Genomic DNA, 25,413 nt, shown 5'->3' with positions numbered 1-25,413 from the left:
AAAAACATTTAGAGAACCAGAAAGCACTCAAGAGCGGGTACTGTCATATGGATTGCACATTCCTCCAAATGCATTATTTAATTAATTTTAATTACAAAAATGTTTTAATATGAGTCTACATGAAAATAAACATATATGTAGACAGATTTTTGTCAGTCTAGTTATTGCTAAATTGAAAAAAATAGCACAAAAAAAAAATCATATTTTTCAAATGACGCAAAATGATTCAAGAGAAAAGGAAGACAAACTAAAGAAGAGAGTGAAAGCAGGAAAAGGGTCAAAAGTTTAACATTTGGAAGTAAGTGCAGAGGACAGTCCAGACAGGGTGATTTGCTTTTACCATATTAACCCTCTGCACCTCTCATTATATAGAGTGAGGCCTGTGTACTGGGTTAAGGCTCTTTAAGGGCCTTTTAAGTGCCTAGTTAAAGGCAGCAGACCTGATTAGCTGCTGCAGGGCTCAGTTAACCTGTTCAAGGTTCATTAGGTCATGGGGTCACAAGAGGCCATGCTGAAACACACGTACTGAGGCATGGTTCCTGATCTGGACTTTGGAACAGCTCCTTCTCCTTCTGAGTCTGATGACGAAGCTCCTGTAATGGGACAAAACAAAATGATTCCTATATGATACACCCCATCTCTGCAACAACAGAAAATGCTAATAATAATAACAAATCAACAACAGATTCCTAGTAAATAGCTCAGTTGTGCTAGAAGACTAGCAGCCCTGATTTGTGTTATAACGCAATATTCCTTTTGTGCAGCAAAACATTACAGTAGGTTAGCCACCATGAAATCTCATATATACTAAAATGTGGAGATCAGCAGAGGCTGCTGGTCTTAAAATTAGTACTATATAAATGCCTTAAAAAATGTGAAAACGTCTGACCTTCAATGTAAACCTCAGCAGAGGTGTTGTCTGCTCCGAGACTGTTGGAAGCCACGCAGGTGTAACGTCCTGTGTCGTCCTCAAAGGCTTCAGCAATCACCAGTGTGTGCAGGTCACCATCCCTCAAGATCTGTATGTCAGGAGAGTTGTGCAGCTCACGGCCTTCACAGAACCACCTGGTAGAGGAGGTGAATCACAACTTTAGTTAGTTCAACATAATTGTGCCAATCAGAACAAGTGTGACACACTGGTCCTTCGGTAAATGAGAACAAAGACACCAAAATCCTCCCTTTGTAGCCTGTAGACTGTTCAAATGCCATCCTATTGCTTAAGCAAACTGCACTATGTTGAGTAATAAATACTGTACAAGAAGCATTCTCCAGAGTAGAAACTGACTTTTTAAACTTTTTATTCTGCCTGTACTGTTGCAATACTTACTTTTGGTTACTGTCACAGTGTACATCTATGCATTCAATTAATTGTGACTTTTATCAGTCACAATTAGAGAGAGTGCTTCAAAGATAAGTGCAAGGTATTTCTAGTCTGGGTAGTTTGGCCATCATTCCTATAAGATGTAACGCTCACCAACTTCATTGTTGAGATCAAGGGGTGCTGCATTTTTTTCATTGGTAGATTTTATGGTTAACTTGTGTACCTGGAGTTCCAGAGCTATTCAGAGAAAGAGTTCTGAAATTTTCACATTATATTATAATATGTCATATTATTTCACTATTGTCTTGTCGCTGGGTATTTATTTCACTTCTTGCCAAATGAAATTAATATTTTAGTAAAGGCAAAAACTTACATTATGGACCACAGGCAATAGGAATCCTTACTCAAATTTATGTCTGCTTTCTTTTCTTGGCCATTACTCTTCTTGACAAATACCTGAATTTAAATATACCGTTGCAAGACATGATAGAGGCCTGCCAACCTAACTAACATCAATAACTACTCATTCACACACTCACACACACACACACACACGCACACACACCCTCCATATCTGCCAAACATCAGCCACCCTGAGGCACTGACAAGACGCCGTGTTACGGGAATCAGATAGACCCTTTCCCTCCTTCCAATCAGAGGCCGGTGTGTCTGGGCAGACGCCTGGGCCCTGTACCACCTCCTGGGGGAACCAGGAGGGATGAGAGCGTATACAACCAGCTTCATCTGTCTCATCTCTCTCCACAGAGTTATGATTAAAGCAGACGCCTCCCAGCACCGTGTTACCACATCAAATGTAGGATCAAACAACATGGGGTCACATCACCCATCTCCTACAAACACACACACTTAAGTGCTGGCCTCAGATGTCATGATTTGTGGGAGTATGTTGCTTTTATCAGTACTAATGTGCTATCTTCTGTTTAAAGTGCATTATGACACATTAAATCAAGATACCCACACTCCACTGACACACTACGTGCCATACAGCCTATGAGCACCCTTTTAAAAGAGAGGGCATATATCTCTTGTTCATCTCTCGACCTCTACACTGACAAAGGGAGGGGCAGGAATTCCCAAAATGCCTTAAAAACAGCTGCTCTGTCTTCCCAGAGCCCTGACCTGAGGGCATTCCAGCTATCTTGGAGGGCTGTATAAAAATCCCTAACATCCTGCTGCACGGCCATTACTTGATTTTATACACTCTGGCGTGTCAGTCAAACAGCAGGCTAGCTCCTGTTCCAGAGAGCAATCCATCAGCCAAAATATTCAGACAACACTTCATACTCGAGGATTCACACCTGACAGAGTGGGTGTGGGAGCAGAGACTGAGACAGGGAAAGTGAATGTGTGAATGGCAAGTACAGGAACAGGAGGTGAATGAGCGTGAGTCAGGCTGGGTCAGACAGGAAAAATGATACGCTCTGTCATAGTTTGTCTGTGAGACGGATCACAGTGAGCAATTCATCAGTGGTGACAGGTGGATCAGTGCAGAGCCATGTCATTCTGTTTCAGCTCTCTTTGCCATTGTTTTGACGCCAAACCTCCTGCACAATAGACTCCTCAGGGTAGTTCCTCTGTGTTATCACTTGATGAAGTGAAACAACGGAAACTTGGCTGGCTCAATCATGCAGCCAGACGCCGGTGTGTTAACTGATAGGAAACAGTTCATGACACGAGACTAATGAAGAGCTGTTCATGGCACGAGCTGGGAGACCTTATCCACTCATATGTCAGCTCTCGAGTCAACTAAGACCAAGGGTCATCTGCCATGCTTCAAACACCCCAGCAGCTATCGGTACATTATTCACACAGAGAAAGGCTGGGACAACACAGGGATCCTGTGAAACATGACTTTAATGAATGACACAGGCCACATTCTTTGGTACAAAACTGACTGGTGATTGGTGGTAAAAAAATGATTGTTTGAGCAAACCAATATGTCTGTGTGGTTTTGAAATCCATTTTTCCGGATTATAGCCAGGCGGAGAAAAGGGGAAACAACGTCTGGGTGACTGCCATGTCTGCTGGGGGATTTGCTCATGAAACTCAGGTTTCTTTAGTTGCTTAAACCGCGCTACTTTCTTTTAAGTCACTCACTGTATTAATCAAAATGGTTCACCACGGATCTTGCAGCCATATGCTCTCAGTTTGATGTGGACCACACAATACAAATCCCATCAACGTAGGGGACTCATTTGGACTTTTTTTGAACAATGTTAAATCAGACACATACAGACAAGGGCTAATTGTAACACATGGAGTCATTAAACTAACGACTATTTTTGTGATGGGGGATGTTAAAGCTGTTGGAGGTACTGTGTGTGTGCAAGTGTGTGTGTTTCATTGTAGGCCAGCAAACAACATGGGGATATGTTTTGCACAGGGTGGCCTGCATCTGTTCAGATCCCAAAAAAAGGAAATAGGAAATACGACATTTCTGTTCAGCAACATATATGAACTAAAATGCAAAAATAGAGTTGTAATTCACGCATTCATCAGTGGTCTTATGAGGTTTTTCTTATTAAATGTCTTCAGTAGTTTTCCATTCTGGTTATGGCCCAAACGTCTACCAGGCTTTCCCAGCTGAATTTAAAACAAAGACCATCTGCTCAGTAGGAGTAAAGGAATGGAAATGTAAATTTGTTTGGGCACAATTTGACGAAACCCAGAGCAGAGCCTCAGGACTCATCAGCTTGTGCTCCTCTGAGGGCTGACTGAGCATAAACACGGAAACACAAGCCAATCCTGACAAGCACAACAATAAAACCCCTTATTAATCAAACTTAATGATCTACCATTATGCATAATTACTTTGTAAACTCATTTAGAGACAGACGGTAATGTTTATTTAATCCCTTCTCTATTTATGTGGAATGTGCTGAACATGGTGCTAGGCCTAAACAGCACGGATGGTTTTCTCCAGTGGGGGAGTGGGGACTTGGTTAAGTCACATACAGTCCTGCAGGCGATGAAGGAACTTAATCATCAATAGCCTCATTTGGAGGGGAAGCAGGGTGTGTTAGTGTTAGAATGGCAGTCACTCAGTGCCTTGAGAAAACTGAGTGAAGGTACAAATTTCTTGGCAGAATGAAGCTTTACCACCCATTTCCTCTTCACACAATACCAGTACAACAACAACTGAACAACTGTTCAGAACACGCATGCAAAATAGCTGAAATGAAATAGGCTTCTGATTAATGCCTCAACTCTTTATTCATCTCCCACCCTAAGGCACCCAGCCAACATCCCACCTTCACAATCATCCAGCTTGTCACCAGCTCTCTGAATAAAGATGGCATGTGAGAAAGCAATTATACACATCTCAGTCAAGACAACTGATGGCAGATGATGCCTCAGATATCAACGGAAGGAAGATTTTAGTTTCACCGTGCTCCCAATGCTAACCTACTCAAATGCAGAAGAAGAGAGCATTCCACGGGACAGGCCAAACCAGAGCCCATTGCCCTGGCCTCCATAGTGCGTGCTGAGGGCCACGCTCTCCTCATCTGACCCTGTTGTTATTTGCTGCTGTTGATGGAAAATTTTATGAAGCAAGGCTCAGTTCCACCACAAACCCAAACGAGTGGAGGCCAGAGCGCAGAGAAAAAGAAAGGAGGAGGGTTCAATCACAAAAACGACCTTGACAAGATGTAGGAGAGACAAGCTGGCAAAAACAAACCCACAAGTCAATCAACTATCAACATGGGACATAAGGCATGAGTGGACTAGATGTTTACTTCCTGAGACACGAATGTCTTTGTTTTTACTCCCAAGTTTGCTCAGTGCTCAGTTTCCAGGCTGTGGACCACAGATGTCAACCAAAGTGCAATTGGACAAGAGGAGCGGCATCAGGGCTGTCTTTATCCCTAATTACAAACTACAATAGAGGTCAACTGCGACTGCCTAAACTCTATAGCAAGCAATGTTGGTTTTATTGTCCACGACATCTCCTAATTCATGCAAGCATAAAATGGAAAGCATATTGGGTTTCCTCTTTCCCACGCATGCTGACTGAAACCAACAATGAATGCAGCTCCACAAGGCTCAGTGAAAGGTCTACAGGCTCAACCTCACTAAAGCAGCAAATATTTATTCCCACCACAGCCCTCCTTATTGCAGTAATTATCCACAATACCACATAACGCACCATTTACCTGCTTCCAGGTTTGTAATGGTGCTAATATTGGTAGCATTGAATGCATCATTTACCTGCCTAACCAAATATTCCCATTATTAAACCTGGAACAACTGAACATGCCAAAAATTAACACAAAAAATATATTTTAAGTTGCAGTTCCTCTAATGGCCACTAGATGCTACTAGCAGCATGGCTAGTGGGATGGCATTGTTGGTCTAACAGTCTGAAATAACACAACAACTAATGGATGGGTTTCCATAAAATTTGGTACTGACATTCACGGTCCCCAGAAGATTTATCCTACAGTAAACATTATACCATTATTTAGACTACATGTAACATGAAAGGTATCACATCCCTACGAAGCATTTTAGCATCTTTCAGCTCAGATTATATTATATAGCCTACAACCATCACTGCTATCATCAGAATCTTTCCAGATGAAGCAGGAAGCTATTTTGGGCAAAACTGCTCTTATAAACCCACTGTACTCTACCTGCTTCAGTCTATCAGTTTTAATACACTGGCAGGAGTATAATGTCTCTGACTGATTTAAAAAAAACAGTTTAGTAAAATGCAGTTTTAATGCTATGAAAAGGTTGGTATATTACTGTTTTGAGCTCCGCAAATCAAATTTAAATGACAATGGCAATAATTGTTCAGAATTACTGCATTACTGTCTGTCTAGACTTACATCTGCTAGTTTGAGTGTTGTCTTGTAGAGAAAAGAAAATATTAGCATCCCAGATTTGAGATTTTAGTTTTAGTGTTCTGCTATGTGCTTATACATGCATGCAACCACAAATGCCTTAATAAATGATGATACATGCAGGAATCCAGCTTAATAAAGCAGCTGAAGCCATCTGATGATGGAGCTCTGTTAATAGGAGCACAGGATCAAGGGTCAGAGTCCACTGGAATATTCCGGACAGCAGACAGCTGCAGATGACAGTCGGAGCTCTGACCGGAAGCAAAGAAGGATGCTTTTCTTCAAGGAATTTTAACTCAGGAGGAGGGTAGGCGACTTGGCAGTCTCCTTCATGTTGTCCATCAACAGACCAATGATGCATTACAGGAGAGCAGACCTCAGTGTCGATGTGCAGAGAAGGCAAATGATTCAGACTGAATCATCACAGGCATTAATGTAAAATTATTACTGTGGTTAATAGAAATGTATTTGTAACTATACCAAATACTATAAACACTTCATGTACAGTTCTTGCAATTCGAATCAACAAACTTTAACTCTATCTGTGTATCTAATGTGTGTATTTGTATGTGTGTAAGTGTGTGTGTGTGTGTGTGTGTGTGAGAGAGAGAGAGAGAGAGAGAGAGAGAGAGAGAGAGAGAGAGAGATAGACCACTGAAATAGTGACAGACATATGCAGCAGCTGAGCTACAAATGCACACACCTCGGCACTCATGGGGATGCCCCCACATGCACATGCACCCCCCACGGGCACACACACACACATTTAATTTTTCAGTTATGTTCAGTTTTGTCAGAGGGCCGAGAAATTAGTAGACACCAACACAGTTTTCTTTTTGTTCACAAAGAACAATAATACCATGATTAATTCATTCAAATAAAAATGACACATTGTTTATCAGCTGTTTAAGAGAGCAACATCACATTTTTCAGAATTCAAAAATATAAGTTAGCAATGGTCTCCTAAAAGACTTCTTCAGAAAGGTTCAATGCGATGTCAACCACATGACTTCTCCCAGGGGAAGTGTGCCTTGAGTCTGTTAATCTCCCTTGTAACAATTAATGTACGCATAGACTGTGAAGACCAAATCATAAAAAAGATTTACCACGTACACTAAGCTTGACTTTCACCTGAGTGTACCAGCAAATTACATCACCAGATGAGAAGATGGATGTTCAAACTGTAACTTACCTGAGCTGACGTGCTGCTCCCAGTTAGTTAAACCTAACACACTTTTTCCCCTCCTTGATCTTAGGTTGCACACAGAGCTTCTCCTCCTGACAGCGTGACACACACTGAGTACACTGACACTCTCACACCGGGACTGCCACTCTGAGTCACACAGTCAGACATACACACAATGCTCGGACTGAGCAGAGGGGTTGAGAGGGAGGGAGCAGCCCCGGACTGCCAAATTCCACACAAGACAGAAGGTTAGAAAAAATACATTTAAGACTCATTTAAAAGACTAAAACTTCTGCTTCCCACACTGAAGGCATTCATATAATTCCAGTGGTTGTTTAAATTGTCTCCACATTTTTCTCTTCCTTAAAACAAGGATAAATCCAACCCATGCTAGTCAAACTCACAGCAACTCTAAACCCCTCATAGCTGGAAACAGGTAAACGTCCTCTGATGTGATACATTTTGTGGGCTCCAAACATTTAAACAAGCAGATTCAAGGCCATGGACTTTTTAGCTGTTTCTTTGTGGCATCTGTCTCCCAAACAAATAACAAAACTTGCTTTTTCTGCTCTTATACAAGTCCAGACCACAGTCTGCTGACCATCAAAAGCACCACAGCAAACCCTGGGCTCCAGCCAAATGACCCTGTGACCATGGAAACATCCGGGTCTCTGATCTGTGACTGCAGGTTGGGGGAATCATGAAAATAAAAGATGACGGTGCTACAGTATGTACTACAGTGAGACACAAAAAGAGAGGGCACTAAATATACTGACCCTCATTTAATAAATCCCACATGCCAGAAGTAAATAGGCCACTTAAAAAGCCCAGTTAGGCCTGAACAAAAATAGCTTGGATAAGTCTGGATCTAAATAGACCACTTTGAGTTTCAGCACCTGGCAAGTACAAGACAAATGGCAGTGGCTACTGTGACTGGTCATGCTTTGTCCACACACATACACACAAATTGAGACCATATAATAAACACTCCAAACGCCAAATTCACCTATCACCAAATATAAATCTGGTATTTGTGGTTTGTTTAGAGGCATAGGGTCGATGCCTGATGCACAGTCCACAGCAGAATGAAAGGGTGTGGTGTATGATATTTTGGTCGCTGTCAGTGAGAGTCTACCACTGGGACGTAGGGATTATTTGCTGTGCTTGTCACTAGGTCTGCTCTCTGCGTGTCTGTGTGTGAGATTGTACATAACATAGAAATCTATGATGAGAAGAACACACACCTAACGATGTCCTGTCCCAGTGGCACACACTGCAATCTGGTTCTTTTATTCAAATTCTTCTGGTTTGTGAAATAAAAGAGGCCCCCATTAGTAGCGATAACAACATGAAAAGCACTGTACATTCCCTAAGTGACTATAAAACATGGGTTAATAAGTGGAAGGGCTTTTACAGTCTCTGGATGTTCCCATTAATTACTGAATGACAGACAGCGGCCTTCTCAGACCAACTGCTTTGTCTGACCGGTCTCCTCCTGGGGACAGAAGAGAGAATTAACAAAAATAAAAATAAACAAAATGTGCAGATGGAAGCAGCTTTCCAAAATATGAGTCAATAAGAATAACATCCATCCAAGCAACACGCTGGGTTTATTAACATACTAACATACACAGGTGCACATGGACTCAGTACGGCATTCAAACACACACACACACACGCACACACACACACACACACACATAAATGCTAAATCATTTTTCAGTCACACCAAAAACAACCAAACATTCATACGTATTCTTTCAGACACCCATTTCCACATAATATAACACTGTTTAAAAAGGTCTTTCAAGGGTCAGCTGACATCACAGAAAAATGGGGGCATGTTGTCAGGGCAACCTCTGTTTTTGCTCCAAGGAGACCAAATGACACTAACAAAAACAGAGACTATGTCCTCTCATGATGTCATATTGTGAGGACAATATATCCTCCCAACTGTCAAATAAGTCCAACATGAAAACCAACAAAAGCAACATCCAGAAGAGCCCAAAATTAAACATATCAGCCGTATAAAATAAATGAGCCCACATATTTAAACAACAACATGAAGCCTCTACTAAAAGGAAGTGAGCTGCTGGCCAACACGATCAGATGTCTCATCAGCCCGCTATTCTAGAGACCAACAGTGAGGTTACATATGTTTTTGGCATTTTGTGAACTACTTGTGAGAGTACCTGTGGGTGTGAATGAGTATAATTCTGACTGGTGTGGTATGGAGGAATGTATCTTTTCATTTTTATGGAGGAGCCATGGGCCTCATTAAACGAAAAACTTTCTTCAAACATCCAAGCTGCAGTAGATTTCCACATACTGTTTGTACTCGCACCTAAACTGGAAGAGGATGTTTACATCAGATGTTGTGCTTCAAATTTTAATCAATTTACAGATTTCTAACTTCTTCCACCACCACAATCATCGATCTTCTTGCCACTGAGTAATTACAGTTGGAGACAAACCACATAACTGTGTGTGTCAGCACTAGGTATGTATCATAACTTTCTGGGAACAACAATTAGATGGAGTTAATGCAATAGCGGAAACACACAGAACCACGTAGCTCTGTGGTCACATGTGTACGCTCTGATTCACCTACTGTATGGGTACATCTTTCAAAGAGTAACTATATAATGGTATTTACTCTTTTTGATAGTTACTCTCTGTCCTGTGACAGCTGACATCCTGTTTATTGCACAGGCCAGGTGCAGTTTTTAAGTTTTTATACAGACGAAGCAGCATACCTCTGGCCATCTGTAAGGCCCAGACAAGTAAATACACCGAAAAAACCCCAAATGTGCATGATCCCCCTTCCACCAGCCACCCATGAACTTGCCACAAACATGCAAACACACAACCATATAAAAATATGTGCTTCCATCACAGCCCGAGCCAGACCAACCTCTCCTCGTGTGTGGGTGAGTAGCGCACCTCAACGTTGGTTTTCTAGCATTTTTTCAGTTCTAAAGCCAAATCTTAGCCACTCTAAGAAGGGTGGAGATAGTGAGCAACACACTGATAAGATACTTCACAAACTGGATGCACGTTACTGAACGTCACTGCACCCTGTATTTCTACTGTGTTGAAGACTAAAAAGGACAAGAAATTACTGTGAAACTACTGCCAACAAAATAGTACTAGATAAATGACAGTAGAGGCAACAGGCTGAAGTTGCTGTAGTCAGTGATTGAACTCTGTGACCTCTCCGTCACACTCTGGATTTATGGACTTCTGATCAGCCAAACATGAGCCAGACATGAAGCATCTTCCTTTCTCCCTCCTCCCCTTTCTGCGGTATGAAACTAAACCCTGCCGACCCCCCACTCCAACTCTCTCCCCAAGATATCAGGAGCCTCGGCACTGAACTGAAAGGGGGGAAAGGCAGATATATTTTACTCAAGTGATAAGCAAAAGACAAACATGGAAAGACTTGGGGAACAAAGATGCATATCTTGAGGTTCTCTGTAAGACAGTTTAACATTCAAACAGCTGTTATCCTGTCACATGTACATGGGAAGGAAGACTCAAGCTTGTTTTTATGAGTCCCATTTGACCCTTCGTCTGCTCGTAAAACAAGCATCCCTGCACCGACTCTGATTTGCGCACTACACACGGCCAAGTGCACAACACATGTACACACATTTTACAGTTTTAAGCACCAAGAGAGATTGTTGCTATTTCTATACAGACGAAAATGCTCACAGCACACACTAAATTCCACCACTTCAATATTGTCAAAGATACATAATTGAATTGGGCTCAACATCAAACACGGCTCTTTGGCAGCCACACAGGAATCCAACCAGCAATCCAGGAAGAAATAACAGCCCAAAATATCTCATCAAAAGGCAGATTACTGTAAGCTGAATCTAATGGCCATGCCTTATCAAGCATGATGAATAGCAGAGAGTCATTTAACAGGTGAACAGAGGAATGTAACCCGGTGCTTACTGTTCACAGCCCAGCTGTGGAACAGACCCCGAGGCCCGGATGACTCAAAACTACAAACCTTAACTGAGTGCAGAACAGAGACAGACAGGACTCGAATGTCTCATAGGAAGACACTACTGTCGCTACTGTCTACAACAGCCCTGGCAGATCTATGATGCCCTGTCCACTCTTAATCTAATGTGTACCTGGCCAATGTTTTTCCGTGCCCTGTACTTGAAATAATGAAGCTTTTGGTCGTATTTGTTGTTAGGCCCAAGTAATCGGAGCTGTTGTGATCTGACTTAAAGTAGTTGGAGTGTTCATGTGTCACTGACCACACAAGGCTCTCTGGAGTTGGTTAATGGTGATGGTGAAGTGTCTGCATGTTTACAGATGAGGTCAAACATGCCTACTGACACTCAACATGGAGGAGAGGCTTTAGTACAGAGTAAAGATTTATGGAGTGTCCTCTGCCCATCCTCCTGTTGAACTTGTCTTAGATTACCATCCTCCCGCCGTGCATGACTGCTGCCTTTGTCCGCAACAGACATGCTTCATATTAAATCTGGTATTCCACTTCTTCAACTGTCACTGATCCGCTTATATAACTCTCTGCAAATCTCATTTCCCTCTACTCCTACACTACTCCCTTTCGTATTTAACTTTTTCTCCCTTGATTGTTTAGTTTATTAGTAATTTATTGACCCTATCAAGGTTGGCCATATACTACAGGTAGAATGAAAACATTCCTTCTTTTACTGTGTCACCTATGTAGTAAGTCCAAGTGTGACAAATCCTTTTTCATGGAGTACAAGACTCACCCACTTAGAACTAAATGTGATTTCAACACGGTGCTGGTAATAAGCCCAGAATACTTTTTGGCTATGTGTATGGTGGTCCATGTACAGAGCTAACGTTAATAGAATTTCCTTCTCTTGATTAACATCTGTAATATATATAATAATATAATTGTAATACATTTACACTAAAGTCCATACAGTATGCACAAAGTAATGCTTAAAGAGGTCATATTATGCTCATTTTCAGGTTCAAAATCTTACTTAGGGGTTGTACCAGAACAAGTTTACATGGTTTCATTTTCAAAAAACACTATATTTTTGTCGTACTGCACATTGCTGCAGCTCCTATTTTCACTTTGTGTGTTGGATGCTTCGTTTTAGCCATGGAGGGGATACATCTTGCCTCTACATGGTCTTTGATGGGAGTTGCACATGCGCAGTACCTAGTTAAGGACTACTAGCCAATCAGAAGACAAAGAATATGGGTGAAAGAATGGATTAGCACACGAAGGTAGCAGGGATCATCTGAGCTACAGAGCTGGAGGTGAGTAAAAAGTGTTTTGCAGTGAAAACGTAGCTGCCTGCTCTGCCAGCTGCCTGCTCTCATTGGCTGGATGTGGATGTCTCTCCATATATTTGGCATGCTAGATATCTGGCTGTCGTCTGCAATGTGTCAGAAATGTGTCGGGGAGCCGTTTTGATGCGTCGTTGAGTAGTTCGCACATAACGACTGGTGACAGCAGATCGATCGCTGATTTACCCCCAATCACAGCCTGACGGTCGCCGAGCTCACCGACCGGCAAATCGGGCTAAAGATCGTGTAGTGTGAACTAGGCTTAACCAGCTTAGCAATGTGGACTGGAGCAAGAGTTTCAGAGTGGTGAGTTTAACTGAGCTCTCTCTACATCACAGTAACAACTTTATATCCATTGACTGCCCGGAGGGTAGCTAGTGTTTGGAAGGGAGAGGAGAGGTGTGTGCTGCAGCTCAGTGTTCCACTTGTGTTTTTGAGGGCGTGTCGGACTGGCTGCTTGGCGAGCAATATGATGCGCATTTAGCTGTGACGTCACAGAGAACAAACGGAAAAGGCTGGATTACAAACGAGTTATTTTCAGGCAGTCGAGAGCAGAGTTTTCTGTGGGAGATGGGAACTCCCTTTCGGCTTTTTCACTTTGCAAACCTATTACATGCACAAAAAAGGTATATAACTCAATAAAGAACAGGGAAAAAGCCAAAAAGCATAATATGGCCTCTTTAATTCCTTTCAAATGCGGAACCTATGAAAATACGTAATGAGCTTTTTGAACACTGTGTTTTATGTTACATAATACATAATTTTACATTACATTATAGAAATTATTGACTAGTCCTGATAAATAGAAAATAAAGTAACACCTGTCACAATATGAACTGGGTGACTAGAGCTATCTTGTATAATGTATGTCCATAGTGGAAGCAGGCGTGTGTAAAATAGCTAGTTTTACAAACAGGACAAGTGGATTAGTGTGAATTTTGGTACTATATGTGATAAGGGGTCGATGTCAGGAGGCTTCTAGACTCCGGGGCCAGAAGAGGAGCAGGAAAAGTCTCACCTTGTTAAGTGAAACTTCACACTCTCCAGGTGCCACCGCTAAGGCTTAGACAGAACAGCTCCATTCGTCACAAATGCCATTAACGTACCACTGAGGAATAGCACTGACATGCGTCCATCTGGATGTTTGACTGCTCATGTCTTGAAGTGTTCAGCAGGCCAGATTTGACATTAACTGCGCCAGTGGTACATAGCTATTTAGTCTGCTCAGTGGTGATATACTGTCCATTACATGAAAGTTGTTTTGTCTATTTATGGTTACTTCGCGAAATTCTTTGGCAGCCTGAACTGAACAAGCTCAAATGTACTCTCGCCTCGAACACATCTTTGTACACGTATAACACAGTCGTGGCCACAGTTCAGTTATCAGCATGGTGAGAACTAAATAATACGTCAAACTGACTACCTCACATCAACTTGCAAAATCTCTATACTTTAAAGCTCCACCCTCTTAAATGTTTTCATGTTTCTGGAATGCTTCCTTCAAATAGTCCCCTTATAGTATTAATTTTAGGTATGAGTGGACCCCTACAGTCACACTGGGCTCCCTCGTTATTTGGAGCTTAAATGTGAAATGACATCATGCTTGCAAAATAAAATCTTTAAAAAGCAGGTATAAAAATACCAGAATTATTTTCTTTCCCCTCCTCCTGCAGAGATCAAATGAGTCCATGAGGGAGAATATAAAATTATGGCCTTCCTGAAACAGGCCAAACAGTCAGCATTACAGTCAGGCTACGTCATGAGTCAGCAGTGGGTCACCTGCTATGACCTCATACCAATTCTATTTCACACAATCTAGGAGGAAGGGCTACTGTGGCTGTTGGCTGGTATAGTAACTACTTCTGCATGCTGGTACTGTGTGCCGAAGTTGCATCTTTCCCTTGTCTTAGTGTTAAAGTGCTGTTAATCAATGTAGGTCCAAAACAAGAAAGAAAAAAAAGAAAGAATAGAAACTGTTGCCTAAACCAAACAAACCAAGAAACCAAACCCATAAGAAATATAACTAATTTTTTCTCACGTCTTTGTGCTTTCTTAACATGAATATGTTCTTTTGACATGAAATGGTTACTCTCATTGTTTTGTGTTTTTACACGTCCCATAGGTTGAATTTAAACCTTAAACTAAAAAGAAAATCTACGATCATAAAATGACATAGACCAGACAAAAGAAAACATAATACACGATTACCTACATGATTCTCTGCCATCTGAGGGTCTGTCCACTATGCAAAATGGCAAAATGTGAAAACAGGGCCAACATCTGTGAGAAAATAGTGGAACTGTGATTATGAGGTAAGATAGTAAGTTGTATAAGGTATGAGGTATAAGCTACATGTACAAGCAAAGGAGAGAGAGCCACAATCATGATTTCACATTATAAGAACAGGACAGCAACTGATGCTTGCTTGTCTGCAGTTTATTGTTTGCAATTTTATTTCTTTTTTTCAGATTTTTTTTCACTGACGTTTTGGTCAAAAATTCATGATGTCGTACAATATCCCATCAAGAAATCAAAATAGTAAAATGATTTTGGTAGCAATTGATACTCAACGTGACAGGTTAATTTCAAGTAGCCAATAACAAGCACTTCAAAGACCAGGGTGTATTGCTCCCCAGACCAAATATAAAAAAGATACAGAACTAGAATACAAACTATGGGATATTTCTGGAAAGTAAGCAAATAACAGTCTCATATCAGAGTGATTTAGCCGTTCTGGTTGTACAGGGATGAATGACTCCACAATTTGTGGAATCCAAAAGTGGCTTGGTTTCCACGACTAAAGCATCTTTGTTTTAGGGAGAATTATTTTGTATCTGTGTTCATTTTTTTTAACTTTGATCAGAGCATTTACTCAGGGGAATAAAATGTGATAATTCAGATAATATAAAGACAATAACAATTTGCTAAATAAATAGGCCTACTTGGTTTACATGTGTGTTTGTGTGTTAGTGTGTGTGTGTGTGTGTGTGTGTGTGTGTGTGTGTGTGTGTGTGTGTGTGCGTGCTTTTAAGTCTGTGTGCCTGCTGCTGTCTATGATCCTGTTGGCCAATATTAGGGCTGAAAAATTAATATAAATCTTATCAAAATCGCAATATGGCCTACAGCAATTTTTCAATCAATCGCAGGATGTGCAATATTTGTTAAAGGCAAAATGTGTTTCCAGTTCCATTTTAAATTAAATTTTGTCATGCTGCAGAGATGTCCCAGCCTACACGTCATATTCTACAGACTTAAGAAAACATCTTTGTTTCATACAGATCCTTACAAAAATCATACCATAATCATTTAAATGTTTTTCAATAAAAGTGAGAATAACCGTCGTAATTGTAATATCAATCAAATTTAATCACAATTAGATATTTTTTCGAAATCGTTCAGCCCTAGTCAGTATCATGTTTGAATTTAAACAAGGATCAAACTGTATGTATATTTGACAATCAATATGGTCTGATGTCTCCTCCAGATGTTGAAGACACCGCCTTGTGTGGATTTCATAGCTAAATTCATCAGCAGCCTGTCATCTTCCAAAGTTTCCCCTGTGGTTTTGTGTATTTGGTTGAAACCAAGAAGCAGAGGCTGCTCTCTACCGTAACATCACTCTTCATTCAACTCCAAGTCAAGTTTTGAAATGCCTTGTTTGCACAGCAGGCAATTAGGGTAATGACATGAAAGACCATCAGACAAAATGCCTGAAATAGCATGCAGAGCATGCCACAGTTGATGATGGATTTTCTCTGTCGGCTTTGAAATGCACTGAAATAGTGAGAAATCAGTTGTCAGGCACCCGCAGCGCGTTTGGTGTTCTGCACAACCAGACCTCACACCATCAGTTTTGTTTAGAAATGCTCTCTTTAACAACACAAACACACACACAAACACATGCACACACACAGGTCTTACACTGACTGCCTACATTCCCTATTCTCTCATGCCAACAGATAATCTTAACCCAAAACTAGCCCCTTGAAGAAGTAAAGAAAGGCCAAAATGACCTCAGACAGAAAAAATGCACAAAGTGGTTCCCACAAGGATAAAACACACACGCATCTCAATACCAAAGATGCATCATTATAAACAGAGTATTGCATAAAACATTGTATGTGAGGAGCATGAGGACATACTGAAGAATACCAGGCACTAAGCACCAACTCAAGACTCTCCAGGCGAGACAATTTTTGGTTGACCACGAAAGACCGCGCCCAGCACCCAACCACCAGGAATGTCTCTTTCACTGGCAGTGCAAAATGCTCAGCTCAGCACCGACTCCTTAGTCTGAGCGAATAAGGAGGTGAGGAGGTTTGTCACCTGTTTGGAGTTGCAACTGCATCAAAGGTCATTCTGACATGAAATAAGGCTTATGAAGTATAAGTCCTTAGAAATGAGAGAAAAAGGTGAACAAAAGCCATTAACTTTCAAGTGGAACAGACTACAAACACAAAAAATAAGTCTTACCATTGAGATGTACAAGAAAGATGAGACACGCCTGTGCACAATATAGAGTGGCTCAGGATTCGCTGACATACTGCTTTATTTTGCTTCATGCTGGTATTTCAGCAAGCAGCTCTGCAGGTTAGAAATTCAAACATATTAGGTCCCTGCATTACCCAAGGTTACTCCCATATGCAGCAGAAAAAGCACTGGCTATGAGCTAACATGAGATCTCACCTCAGATACAGATGATACACCCTTTTTGCTCATGTATTTCTTAATATGTCACTATATCTTTTACAGAATAAGCTGCTTGCATAATATAAGCTGCTTGCAGAATATGCTCATTTTTTGAAAAACTGAAAAATACATGATTTGCTGCCATCTAGTGTCCACAATCCATATCCACACAGGAAGTGACACCACTTTTTGAACAGCGCACAGACAATACTGAGTGCATGTCATTAAAAGAGCTGCAACCAAACACACAATCCATCAAAAAACAAAAGCTGCTGCACCAATCTGCTCTCGGGTTAAAAATCCTTCTTGCTCATTCTGTAACAACAGCTGAATTCACTTTGAACAGCAACAAAGGTCATGCCCTTTCTCAGACACTTAAGCTATACACACATTCTGAAAATATGGGGGGAAATGATTTGATTTTGATTTTTCCACTTCGCTTTCCTCTCAGCTTTCCATTCATTTTCTCTGTTATATAACGTCAGTATGGCCACAGTGTCTGGGCTCTCCTGTTTCCCTGCAGTTAAACGCGCTAAACACTACCTTCATATTTCCCAAGAAGGTGTGGAGAGATGGAGGGCCTGGTGACTGAAAACGCCTTGTCATTGCATTGCCTGCATTCCTGTGCCTGGCTCCTGTTGGCCTGAAGACTATTTATACAGCCACAGAAGAGGCCCCTCATAGCCTGCAGGGGAGATACACGTCCTGGGCCACTGACTTTATGACTTCTGATTACACAAACATCTAAAAAAAACCTTGCCTGAAAACTTCCTGAAAGTGAACCCCTTAGAGGGTCCAGCGGACAAGACACGGACTGGTTAAACCCCAGTTATGATAGCAAGGTCTCAGAAGATACCAAACATGTCAGGGTGAAGTGTAGTGAAATGTGTATAAACTGATCGATAAGACATCTAAACAATTTTATGTCATAGTGCACCCTCAATGTTGTTATTTATATAAATATATATAAATAATATACAGAGCAGAAGTTCGAAGGAGCTATTCTGAATATTTAATAGTTTAAAAGTGACAGTATATACAATATGGACAGTATGGCCCAGGATTACTGAATCTCAGACAGAAAAGCTACTGCAGAAGGACCATCCTTACAGCCCTGAAATCATCACATTAAAATAGACTGCAACTTTAATTAATACAGGTATGTCTCTATAGTAAACAACAAGCAAATTGACTGAGCTGTGAGGTTGACACATCTAGAAACAAGAGAGGAGTGTATTTTTAGTTTGAACTGGTGCATATAGCCAGGGACAGGGGGTGCTGTCCTCTCAAATGCAATAACAGTGTCCCTGCTTTAACTGGCACAGGTACAAATGGACAAATGTGCTTACACAGAGTGGAAGTCCCCCCCAAACCTGAAACCAGGTGCTCTGTTTGTCAACACAATTCTCATCTCCCGTCTCGCTCACCTTATCTCTAATGGCCGGGCTGGATCCTGAAGCTTAGTCTGGTTAACATCACTGACGCAGTGATATAAAGGTCTATTCATATGCTGTGGGTCAGTGCATTCTTGGTTCATGCTCAGTCAATATCTTGAACTTGACCTGTATATGACTTGACTTCAGCAGGTAAAATGTTTAAATTCTTCAGAGAAAACAACGTTTCTTAAAGGGTTATTTCACTCTTGACCTCCACGTGAATACAATACAGAAGAATGAAACTGGGCATGTGGTGCTTACAAAATTGAAAAAAAATGAAGAGCAAAAACAATGTTACCCTGGATAATCCAGTTCACTGTCAACTGTTTTCATTGGAACTACTTTCAAACAAAGAAATGATCTCAATGAAAACTGTTGTTCTGTAAATTATACACACACAGTATACTACGCAGCAACAGATGCGCGCTTTCTGGAAAGATATCTTGCAGTCACCTCCATTGTATTGGGGTTGTTTTTTTTTATTACGTAAATGCTCCGTATAGCACCTTTCTAGTCTTTTTTTACACTACCTCGCATTCACACACATTCATACACTGAGCCTAAGTGTTCAAACAGAAATTAACATTCATGCACTGGTGGAACAATTCGGGCTTTAGTATCTTGCCCAATAACACTTCGACATGCAGCCTGGAGGCAACCTCCTGAGCCACAGCTGCCCTGTTATAATTTTTTGTGGACTGACTCTTCAATCAAGAGAATCACTTCGCTCACCAATGCACCATCAACCTCTTTATAGTGGTCAGCTTAAATAGTGTTTATGATTACCTTTATCAGAGAGGGCCAGGACTCACATCACAGATTTACTTCTGGACAATACAGCTACTTTTCACAACAGTGGCACGAACTCTATAAATAAATGCTGCAATACTATATGTGTTCACCCTTAAACTGGAAACAAGATGAGGCTAAGGCAATAACAAGACAATTCTCTTGTCTCTAATGAGAAATCGCTCAATTGTTAATCAGCAAATGGGGGGTATATGGGGGTTGGTCTGGCCATTCAGTAAAAATAATGACTTAATGAGTAACTGGCTTGATAAGTCAATTGAACAGAAGTAGATCAACAAAAAATAACAAATAAATAAATATAAACAAAATTGATGAATCAATTGACAGAAGAATACCATTAAACAAATGATGATTAAAATAATACAATGATAATAATTATATAAAGATATAAAATAATTGAATGTTTCAGTAAAGTAACTGCACCTACTTATTAAATCCAACCCCCATAATTAAGCCATATGTTTCAGGTTAAACCAACTGGGACAAGAAGTTCTTAAAATGCACAGGAAAATGGATATTTAACATCTTCAGTTCCATGACAACGGGGCAAACACCATCTGAGAAAAATCATGTGATAACCACCAAAAGCTCCAGGACAATTACTTAATAGACGTTGTGGTGAGATTGTTTGTTCAACCAAGGTCAGACTTTACCTGACGAGCGGCAGAGGGTTTCCTCTGACTCTGCATTCCAGACGAATGGGGCGTCCTTCTGCCACCTCCTGACTCTTCAGCTTCTGGAGGAAGCACGGAGGAGACAGCGCTCCTTGTGTGGTTGGAGCTCCAGAGTGTTGGTAGCTTGCAGACGCTGCCACTATTGTCGAGTTTCCAGGCTGAGGCTCCAGCCTTGTGACTGGCTGGCTATTCTGTATCTCCTCTTGTTGAACGGGATGCAAAGCAGGAACAGAGACTGAGCCCTGAGGGACTGGTCGCTGACTCCTTGGAGACAGATAGCCACTATCAGGGGAGGAGGAGTCCTCCTCCACCTGCTGCTCCAAATGTGCAGAACCTTTGAAGATGGATGACAGCTCCTCAATGAACGTGGCAGCTCGGCTACAGAACTCTGTGGCTGAAGCTGCGCGATCGTTCAGCTGCAGGCCCTCATGAAGCAGCCTGGGTTTATCCTGCTTATAAATTGGTTGGATGGGTTTGTGGCGGACTATCTTCTCAGGAGGGGAAGGAGCCTCACTGAACACCTGTGTGGGTTTGAGGGGGGTGTTCTGGCTGGAAGAGACTTCAACTGCTGCATTGTCATCTGGGCAGGGGGCTTTGGTCTGGTGCTGCAAGTTTGGACTTGGGGTGAGGTTCTCAGTTGTCTGGAGGGGCACAGGAATGGAGGGAACATGTTGGAGAGCCTGCTCCTGGGATGTAGGATTAGAGGGGCCTGGACATTCAGATTCAATTGTGTCACCAAACGCTTCCCGGGCGAGGTCCAGGCTACGATTAATCTCTTCTGCACTCAAGAAGGCAGTGAGATCTGCAAAGTCCCCATCCAGCTCTGTCACTGAGTCCAGGCAGAGTTCCCCATCAGAGGATGCCTCAGAAAACACACCGCCATCACCCTCCAAAGTCCCGCCTCCTGCCGGGTCCTTCAGCAGCACAGAGATGGGGAGTGGTTGATTCCAACTCCCGTCCTGCATCCTGAAATACACATCAACTGTCATTAACCAGCAGATTACACACATTTATACTGTAGACAGTACAGTTTATACTGTACATGAGATAACTATCAGTAGCAAGGGAAATGACTAACAAGAGGAGTCAAGCTTAAAATTAGATACATAGACTTCACAATACTGGCTCATTTGCTCTTGCAGCCATAGCTGGCAGGATGACTCAGGCCAGTGTTGTCTGGACACAGTTGGTGGGTATTAGCTAAGGCCTTTTTCTGAGGTCATAGTGAACATGAACGGCATTTCTTACTCGCTCTGTTTCTGACATTTTACCCCATCACTTTGCTCTTTGTTGTACTTACCTCACGTGTTTTACTCCACTTTAACAGGTAGTTGAAAATAATGATTTTTTACTGATTTCAATCCAATCCAATAGATGTGTTTTTTGAGTTATCAATCAATCATTTTGTCTTTCAACTGATACAATGAAAGTGTCCAAAGTTCTTATTTTGTCTGACCAACATTCAAAAAATCTAAAGGTCATTTCTTTTACAATATGACGTGGAGGAAAGCTAAAATTAAATAAAATAGTTTCATGTGTTTTTTGTTTATTTTTGATAAGATTAAACAACTATCAAAACAGTCACTGATACATTTTCTGTCAATTGTTTAATCAAAAAATCGACTGATCCTTATAAGTACCGATATTGTAGGTAAAGTTGGGCCCATACCAAACAATATACAGAATATATAGCCATATATTTTAAGTACAAAAGTCCCGTATAAATTCTGAATTTCTTGTCATATGTTCATACCGTCAATTTATATTACATTTTCCCAAACTAAAGCTGTGCCAAAAAATGATGGAGAGTCACAGAGGCCAAGGGCATCTTAAACAATAATAAATTAAAATAAAGTGTACACAAGACGACACACCTTGTGTACTGTACATTTATGTCACTTGTTGCATCCTTCCTTATTGTTCACACATAATGTTCTAGTGTCACTTTTTGACTCGGATGTATCGGTTACATGCACATGTAGTTTAAAACAGGTATGTCTCTTCAGCTCTGATCTTTCGGGACACTCTTGGCGTGTAGGATGATGTGAAGCTGTTGGTGTATATACATGCAGTGTGACACTCAGTGCCTCATGGCGTCCTGAAGACCAGCTGTTGTTATTTTTAATCTCCTGGGCTATGTTTCACGGCAGCAGCAGCAGCACAAACTCACCCACCCTGAGCTCAGGAGCGAGATTCTTGAAACTCAGTCGCTACCTTCAAACACACTCAGGTACAACTAGGCACACACAAACATACATTGACAGTCACTGGGTTAAAGAGTTAAACAGACAATCCAAGACTCTCAAGCGTTATATTCTCTGAAAAGAACAAAAAAAAAACAGCACAGCGCTTATTAAATATGAATGTGGAAAATGTTAAACAGTGAGGCTGATTGATAGAATGTTAACAACTGTCAGTGCTGTCAAAGATTTCATTTAAATACTTATTGTATGTTAAATATGTATTTTCACAGTATTCGCTATATTTAACACAAATAAATTGTTTAAAATGAGAAGGAATTTAAAAGTCCTTAAAATAACATGACAGAGAAGATATTGTATACCATGTTTGAATTTGACAGATATTGTATATTACCACTACATTTAAAACAGTTAGACTGTTACATTAGATGAATTAAGTGATAAACAATTAACAACCAAACCACCAAATGCTTTTGTATCAATAAAACAGAGCAAAGCTTACCTTAAAGTGGGCTATGTGTCCAAATGCTTTCTCCTGGTTTTGTGGTTCCAGGTTTGTCTTGTTTATTAAGTCAGAATGAGTCAAAAAGAAGTGTCTCTTTCCAGAAGAGCAGCCTTATTGGTCAGACAGTATCTCTCAGGTTTAGGCTCCAATTGCATACTGCCTCTGCAGTGGCCTGCTGTCCCATCTGTCCCGGTTTCTAACTTCTCACTGTGTGGGGGCTATATTTGGCCCCTGGCTCAGGTTTCACAGCCAGGATACTGGCAAGAAGAGAGAGTGTTCTGGTAGACCAGGGGAACAGAAGGTAGTGATGACATTTTTACAGAACCAGTACTTGTTAATCAAACACACTTAACAGTGCAACCTGTTATAATATCTGACACTGCACACTCACAATATGAACTAAAAATCCACCAACATTCAGAAGCTCTCAATGTGCACTGATCACTGTTAAAACCACAGGTTTGGATAATGAAGAGATATCAAACGTCCTGCGAAATACATTAATGCAACTGGCTGGGTAACAGTTTGTCTAGTGGGGTCTGTCAAGGTTATTTTAAAAGCAAGCGTCCAGGTAGCTTAAGAAGGGAACTTGTACTCTCAGGCGGACGACTAGAGGGTTTGACAGAGGAGGAGCATGGGTCCTCAGGCAGGCGGCCTGGGGGCAGGGCAAAAGCAGGTCTGGAAAGTTCAGGCGGCGGCCTGGGGTCAAGTCAAAAGAGCGGAGGATGTCAGGAGGACTAACACGAGGCCGGAACCAAGGGCCGAGCGGGTCCGGCAGGCAGCCCAGAGGCATAGGCCAAGGGCTGAGCAGGTCCACAGTGCGAGCAGGACACCGACAGTGGAGGTCGGGCTGGAGACCAGCAGCAAAGGCAGGACGACTCTGGAGGCTGCGAAGGCAGGACTACTCTGGAGGTCGATCAGGAGCCAGGTCTGATCAGGTCTGTAGCCTTGTGACATGACTGGAGATCAGGACCGAAGTCTGGTGGCTGGAGTGCGGGACAAGAGGCAAGTGAAAAGGCAGTACGACTGGAAGCCAGGGGCTCCACCTGCCTGGGCTTGCAGCTTAGCAGGAACGGGTGCTGGCTAGATTGCCACCTGGACACAAGGAGCTGGACCTCGGACTGTGCACAAGCAGCAGGAGTCAGCCGGGACATGAGGAGCAGGAGACAGCCGGGCTGCTGAAACCAGGAACAGGTGTCGGCTGGACCACTGACTGGTCGTAATTCTGTGGCGCAGGGCAACTGAGTCTCTGGGGCTCTGGGCAGCTCAATCTCTGTAGCGCTGTGCAGCTCAGTCTCTGGGACTCTGGCAGCTCAGTCTCTGTGGTACTGGGCAGCTTAGTCTCTGTAGCACTGTGCAGCTCAGTATCTGGGACTCTGGCAGCTCAGTCTCTGTGGTACTGGGCAGCTTAGTCTCTGTAGCACTGTGCAGCTCAGTATCTGGGGCTCTGGCAGCTCAGTTTCTGGGGCTGGACAACTCAGTTTCTGGGTCTCCTGGCAGCAGGATGATAGAGCTGAGCAGCGAGAACACGAGTCAGCCGGGACATGAGGAGCAGGAGACGGCCGGGCTGCTGATTGGAAACCAGGAACAGGTGTTGGCTGAACCACTGACTGGTCGTAATTCTGTGACCCAGGGCAGCTCAGTCTCTGGGGCACTGGCAGCTCAGTTTATTCGGCTGGGCAACTCAAGTTTCTGGGGTTCTGGGCAGCTCAGCCTCTGGGGCTCTGGGCAGCTCAGTCTCTGGGGCTCTGGGCAGCTCAGCCTCTGGGGCTCTGGGCAGCTCAGTCTCTGGGGCTCTGGGCAGCTCAGTCTCTGGGACTCTGGGCAGCTCAGTCTCTGGGGCTCTGGGCAGCTCAGTCTCTGGGGCTCTGGGCAACTCAATCTCTGGGGCTCTGGGCAGCTCAGTCTCTGGGGCTCTGGGCAACTCAATCTCTGGGGCTCTGGGCAGCTCAGTCTTTGGGGCTCTGGGCAACTCAATCTCTGGGGCTCTGGGAAGCTCAGTCTCTGGGGCTCTAGGCAGCTCAGCCTCAGGGGCTTTGGGCAGCTCAGTCTTTGGGGCACTGGCAGCTCAGTTTATTTGGCTGGGCAGCTCAGTCTCTGGGCAGCTCAGTCTCTGGGGCACTAGCAGCTCAGTCTCTGGGGCACTAGCAGCTCAGTCTCTGGGCAGCTCAGTCTCTGGGGCTCTGGGCAGCTCAGTCTCTGGGGCACTGGGCAACTCAATCTCTGGGGCTCTGGGCAGCTCAGTCTTTGGGGCTTTGGGCAACTCAATCTCTGGGGCTCTGGGCAGCTCAGTCTTTGGGGCTCTGGGCAGCTCAGTCTTTGGGGCTTTGGGCAACTCAATCTCTGGGGCTCTGGGCAGCTCAGTCTTTGGGGCTCTGGGCAGCTCAATCTCTGGGGCACTGGGCAA

At 42.5% G+C, this 25,413-nt stretch overlaps 2 protein-coding genes across 12 annotated transcripts in view; both read right to left on the bottom strand.

The window, feature by feature from the left end:
- LOC123971410 (cytoplasmic FMR1-interacting protein 1 homolog) overlaps positions 1 to 25,413 on the bottom strand; it is a 1,205,200-nt gene that overhangs the window by 737,616 nt on the left and 442,171 nt on the right. The window lies entirely within an intron of this gene.
- The window catches only part of palld (palladin, cytoskeletal associated protein), a 63,669-nt gene that overhangs the window by 33,615 nt on the left and 4,641 nt on the right, over positions 1 to 25,413 (bottom strand). For 4 of the 11 annotated variants that reach the window (XM_046050201.1, XM_046050199.1, XM_046050198.1 and 1 more), the window contains exons 1-5: positions 23,004 to 24,733; positions 22,471 to 22,536; positions 20,280 to 21,266; positions 890 to 1,065; positions 527 to 593 (exon numbers count right to left, since the gene is read on the bottom strand). In XM_046050201.1, coding sequence (XP_045906157.1) covers positions 527 to 593; positions 890 to 1,065; positions 20,280 to 21,265 — 1,229 coding nt within the window. In that variant the 5' untranslated portion in view covers position 21,266; positions 22,471 to 22,536; positions 23,004 to 24,733. Of the gene's footprint in view, positions 1 to 526; positions 594 to 889; positions 1,066 to 20,279; positions 21,267 to 22,174; positions 22,537 to 23,003; positions 24,734 to 25,413 lie in introns of those variants that run through there. The other 7 variants (XM_046050192.1, XM_046050197.1, XM_046050193.1 and 4 more) reach the window with 7 other exon arrangements.

This window comes from Micropterus dolomieu, linkage group LG05 (assembly GCF_021292245.1).
Source record: "Micropterus dolomieu isolate WLL.071019.BEF.003 ecotype Adirondacks linkage group LG05, ASM2129224v1, whole genome shotgun sequence".
In the NCBI taxonomy this organism is placed as follows: Eukaryota; Metazoa; Chordata; class Actinopteri; order Centrarchiformes; family Centrarchidae; genus Micropterus; species Micropterus dolomieu.
This window is presented reverse-complemented; position numbering and strand designations above follow the sequence as displayed.